General features: G+C 35.4%; 1 protein-coding gene across 3 annotated transcripts; it reads left to right on the forward strand.

Moving 5' to 3' along the window:
- The first annotated feature begins 6 nt into the window (after positions 1-6).
- LOC132046078 (uncharacterized membrane protein At3g27390-like) lies at positions 7-4,333 on the forward strand. 3 transcript variants are annotated; one of them, XM_059436622.1, is made up of 8 exons: positions 7-264; positions 361-433; positions 720-1,008; positions 1,106-1,212; positions 1,312-1,438; positions 3,366-3,564; positions 3,640-3,883; positions 3,977-4,333. In XM_059436622.1, exons 2-8 carry the CDS (start codon positions 387-389, stop codon positions 4,206-4,208), a joined length of 1,245 nt encoding a protein of 414 aa, XP_059292605.1. In that variant the 5' UTR covers positions 7-264; positions 361-386; the 3' UTR covers positions 4,209-4,333. The 3 variants fall into 3 exon arrangements, with proteins under 3 accessions (XP_059292605.1, XP_059292604.1, XP_059292606.1); XM_059436621.1 differs by having other exon boundaries at positions 7-433; XM_059436623.1 differs by lacking the exon at positions 361-433.
- The last annotated feature ends 1,049 nt before the right edge of the window (positions 4,334-5,382 follow it).

Consider the following 5,382-nt stretch of genomic DNA (forward strand, 5'->3'; position numbering starts at 1 on the left):
TTCCTTAAGTTTGTGCCTTTTAAAACAGTGATTAAGTTGCTCTTACCTCTAAAAAGGAAAAAGAAAAAGAAAGCAGAGGCCCCTCCGCCCACACCCAGGAGTTCTAACTTGTTTTGGAGAGCAGAAATGAGGTCAATATGTTACTCAACTTGTCCATGAGTCATGCTCGGGCGAAAGTCTCTACTCCTGGAATCTCAGGTGTCAAAGTTTGGATTTCATATAGTGCCTGAAAGAAGGGCTATATCCAAAATGTATGAAAATATAGTAAGTAGCCGTTTGGCCATAGATTCCAAATATTTTTCACTTTATTAGGAATTTATGAAGTTGGAGTTCTATTTGATTGTACTTTTTGCAAAGAAGAGAAAGGAGCACCTTATTTGGAATTTATGAAGATGCAATTGGAAAACAGTTTTGCAGCACTTCTCCATATTAGGTATCCAATTCCAAGTTGGATTTGAAAATTTTATAACCAAACACTAATAATCATTGCTTATGAACTCGGAAATTATCTTCTGTAGTTGTATTTGTAATATTTTTGTAAATTTTCCTTTCACTAGGTCTCTGTATTTGTCATTTTAGGTTTAAGGAGGGCTTCCACCTTTCATGACAAAGTACTCTTACATTTTACTGGATTCTCCATTAGTTATTTATGCGCAAGCATAAACTAGGGGGTTAACGTTAAATTTTTCCTCATGGGAATTTTCTTCATTCTCCTGCAGGCTGCTTTATATTCCTGGAGCAGTAATAGCTGGGGCATTAGGAGTGTTAGTAGACACGGTGATGATCATAGTAATTGCGACTTGCAAATTCCCTTACATGCTTTTTAAGGGGTGGAGTCGTTTGTTTCACGACTGTATCGGTGGACAAGGCCCCTTTTTAGAGACAATCTGTGTGCCATTTGCTGGTCTTGCTATCTTACTCTGGCCATTGGCTGTTGTTGGGGCACTCCTTGGCTCAATGTTATCAAGTATCTTCCTTGGTGCTTATGCAGGAGTTATCGTGTATCAGGTTAACTTTGCACTAACTGAATGCTTCTATAATGTGGCTTGTATATGGTTTTGTATTTTCTTCAACTGCTAAATTTACCTATCCCTTTGAACGTCAGGAAGAATCGTTTTGGTTGGGACTTTGCTATATTGTTGCTTCCTTGTCCATATATGACGAATATAGCAATGATGTTCTTGACATGCCAGAAGGGTCCTGCTTTCCTAGGTTCTGATTAGCATCCTTTTAAGTTTGATAAATGTGAATTGATAGTTCATTGATTTAACATAATTTTTACAGTGGCCATAAATTATGAGATTCATACAGGCCACAGTACCGAAAGAAGACTATGTCAAGGGCCAGCTCTCGTTCAGCTTCTCTTTCCAGGCCAAACTCTTCCAGGAAAAGTACAAACTCCATCAGCGCTCCTATGCTCGAGTTGAAGCCCCTCGAGGTACACTTTTTTGTGATAATCTATATTATATTAAAAGCATGAACTCCCTAACTTAAAAGTTAAATTACATAAATACCCCTCCTAAAAACCTAACTAACCTACTTATTAAAAAAAATTCTAACGCAAAGAAACAACATAATAACAAAGTTGAATAGTCACGTCTTTACACATTCTTGGCAAAGATTTGCATTGCTTAGTTATCTCTTTTCTCACGTGCTCTCTCTTACGTATTTGATGCCAGAATTTCAACTCTTCCACTATTTTTCCCCTTAGATCATTTGCGATATTTATAGGCGTGTAAGTTCACTTCTGTCTATTTACCAAAAAAATATTACCCGCTGATATATCTTATGATTCACAAATTATGCTATCCAATTCAAAATATTTGATGTTTCAATCTCTACAAGTTTGTCCAAAATAATTGATGTTTCAAAAAACTAGGAAGGTATTTAATTTATTTTCACAAATTTACCCTAGACACATTTATACTCCTAAGAAGAACACAAATCATAGTATTTTAATCAAAAGTTCTTTTAATTTTTTAGGGTAACTGAATTTTTTAATCAATATACCCAAGCCTAAAACATCAATTGTTTTGGACAGGAAGGAGTAGAAGTTATGGATTCTGGTGGTTTCTTTGGGAATTCTTCTATTATAGTTTGTTTTGAGATTTCTTGTTGTTATGTTAAAGCGAAGGGAGGTTTTTGCATGTGAAATATGTTTTCGGCTTCACTACTTTACTTTTGCCTTTTATAATCTTGTTTGTATTTCTCTACCAAAATAAATCATCAAATATTAGTGACAAAATGTAAACTTTCTATAGAAACAAGTCGAGGATAATCTTACTTACTACTGGTATATTTGCCAAACTGCTAGATTAGAGAAAGTTCTATCGACTAAGCTTGTAGATCACATCTACTGATAGACTTAATAGATACCATTGGCCATAAAGTTATTCTTATTTTTCTCTTGAAAAGACTATGATCTATAGGCATAATTTGCATAATAATATCGGTGGTGGGGAGAGGATGAGGATGGGTAATTTGTATGTGGAAGTTCAGAATTAAGGAAATTACAAATTTCTATTTCTTCAAGATTTGCGTGCAGGTGTAGATACTTCATAAAACATTTTGAAAATTTTGTGCAAAGACCAGAAGCTAAAATATAATAAATTGTTGGGTCTTCCCAGGTAGTTTAGAACCACCTCATGCACATATTTCATAGTGACTTAATGATAAACAAAGTAGCATGAAAGTATACTAGAGAAGTAGTGTAATAGAACAAAATCTGTTATTTTGGTTCCCTATTGCATAAAACGTTCTTGAATATCTACATATTAGATATGAGAAAACATTGGATGAAGGTTAAGTATTAGATGTCAACTACTTAAACGAATCACTCAGGGATCATATCGATATCTCACAATGGGGTGGTTTTCTAAAAAGGTTTAGAAGTTTGATAACACAGGCATACAAAATTTGTTATGTCATCAAAATGAGGAGGGTGATACTGCTTCGTATATTGCTGCAGAGAATTGCCACTGTTTAATTGTTATAAAATTACCTCCACAGCTTGATTATTTTAGAAAAGCATGAAAAGGGGACAATGAAAAAAGGAGAACAAAAACAAGTAATCATAGGTTTTACGCTTTTATCTTGAAGCATTCAATTTTTAGTAAAGCATTATTTGGTAGATATTACATTGAATTGGTACTTTAAATGTTTACTTACTGCTAACATTTAGGTCAATATGACTAGGCTTATATACACGTGCAACGCACGTATTGAGAAACTAGTAAACAGAGATAAAGCAAAAGATATATTTCCTTGAAGGTACAACTCGAAACTGGCTATAGATCATAATGATTCTAGTCACTTTGATGCTAAATTGCTAATTGCTAGTTTCCCCAACATATGATCTCCTGTAGCTTGCTGATGGCTTCTTCGAGGACTGTCGTAATTATGGGGAAATCATGGTATCAAAAGATGTAATTACACTAAAAGACATTGAAGATGCAAAGTCTAATAAAGATTGTGGTCAGGTCATTACCATTGGTTTACCTGCCTATTGCATCCTTCAGACCCTTATACGATCTGCCCAAGCAAACAGTACAGGTCTTTTGCTAAGTAAGTAAAAATATGCAAGTTTTTATCATTTAATACAAAGTTGGAGTATAAGACTGATCTCGTAAATCTTTACAGCTGACAATGTTACCGAAATAACTAGTACAAACAGGCCCGCAGATGCCTTCTACGAATGGTTTCTCAATCCGGTCTTGATCATCAAAGACCAGATTAGAGCTGAAAATCTTTCTGAAAGTGAAGAGGAATACATTGGCAAATTGGTTCTGTTAAGTGGTGATCCTGAGAGGTTGAAGAACTCAAATATCGGATCACCACCAGAATCTGATCTGAGGCGAGCGGAGTTTGATGCATTAGCTCGAAGGTGAGTTCTTCTAGGAAATCAAAATCCAGCTCTTTTGTATGGTTCTATTCCATTCTGAATTTGCGTTAACACTCACTGCATTTTGTCATGAAGGCTTCGAGGCATCACCAAATCGATATCTAGGTATCCAACATTTAGGCGCCGTTTTGATGGTAGCATCAGGATTATTTTAGAAGAACTGGCCAAGAAGAATGGTCATAGCAGAAAATCGGAAGATTTAGAACCTCTCAACCTTTCCAGGTCAAAAAGCATGTTTGCTCGTGTGTTTGGCCAGAAATCTGTCAGGACCAGAACAAACAAGAATGAATTTGATCAAGTGGCTTAGCCAGTAGCTATTTAGTTACATTTACCATAAATTATATATCGCCTCAGTTTCATTATTATTTCCTTGTTATCTTGATGGGATTTGATTGAAAATATCAGTTATGAATAGAAAAGGATGTTTTTTCTCTTTGGATGCTTTAGAATGAGTGTATACTTTTATGGTTTCTTCTTTCTCAATATTTTGAGCTTAGGATAACCACGACTTACAAAGATTCAGTTAATTTGTTTCTTTCTCTAATGTGTTAAAACAGAAGACACCTAAATCACAACCACATTACCACACCAAGACAGCCAAACGACTATTTCACAAGTCCATTCTAAGCATCTTATTCAACGGTGAGAATATCCATTGCTTATGCTTGTAAATCTGAAGTTTTTACAAAAACGAATAATTATTGATGATTCATATTTTTTATCCAGAATTTTTGGTCTCTAAAGTCTAACAATTGATCCCACATACAACAAAAATAGAAAAGAGAAAAAATGGAATACCACGACCCAAATTTCATAAGCTGTAATGGCACCTATTCCCAACCCGATAGGCAAGCCAAAATGATTAACATACCAATTCATTTAGAGTTAATTAAGCGGAAAGTAAAGTGATACAGAGATAAAATCCAAATACTAAGTCTTTTATAAAGAAACAAGTGCAGAAATACAAATACCCCCCAAGATTGTTGTCATGTGTACAAGAGTCACGACGAATACAATACAAGTCTGAAATTCACTAATACAATGTCTGGATACAGAGGAAAGACAAGAATAAATAAAGGATAGAGAAAAAAGGGCGTTGGGGATCAACCAAGCTGCTCACCACGATCTCCTGTAATCACGGTCTCGGGCTCAAGCAGCTTCGCAGGTCCCACCCAAACTCAAGACCGAATATGCACCACAAAGAGTGCAACAAGTGTAGTATGAGTACGGGAAACACGTATACTCAGTATATCTCATAGGCCGACAACAAAAGAAGTAGTGACGAAGTAATAGAAGAGTTTACTTTTTACCTTACCAATTGCCTTAACTCAAAACCAAATCAATAACCAGATAAAGAATTTAAAAGTACCAAGTAAAGCCATATACTTAGTGTTACACCTCGGAAAATTTTCCGTTGACGCACAGTGAATAGACTAACGAAGAGCACGAAGTGTGCGGTATTTCAATAAGAAAGGAATGAC

This window comes from Lycium ferocissimum, unplaced genomic scaffold (genome assembly GCF_029784015.1).
Source record: "Lycium ferocissimum isolate CSIRO_LF1 unplaced genomic scaffold, AGI_CSIRO_Lferr_CH_V1 ctg9298, whole genome shotgun sequence".
Classification (NCBI taxonomy): Eukaryota; Viridiplantae; Streptophyta; class Magnoliopsida; order Solanales; family Solanaceae; genus Lycium; species Lycium ferocissimum.

Excerpts from the sequence above, each read along its gene's own strand:
- LOC132046078 (XM_059436621.1), top strand. The coding sequence starts at position 387 with ATGAAGATGCAATTGGAAAACAGTTTTGCAGCACTTCTCCATATTAG. Across the intron at positions 1,009-1,105 it reads CAGGAGTTATCGTGTATCAG|GAAGAATCGTTTTGGTTGGG; the intron begins GTTAACTTTGCA and ends TTTGAACGTCAG. Across the intron at positions 3,565-3,639 it reads CAGTACAGGTCTTTTGCTAA|CTGACAATGTTACCGAAATA; the intron begins GTAAGTAAAAAT and ends AAATCTTTACAG.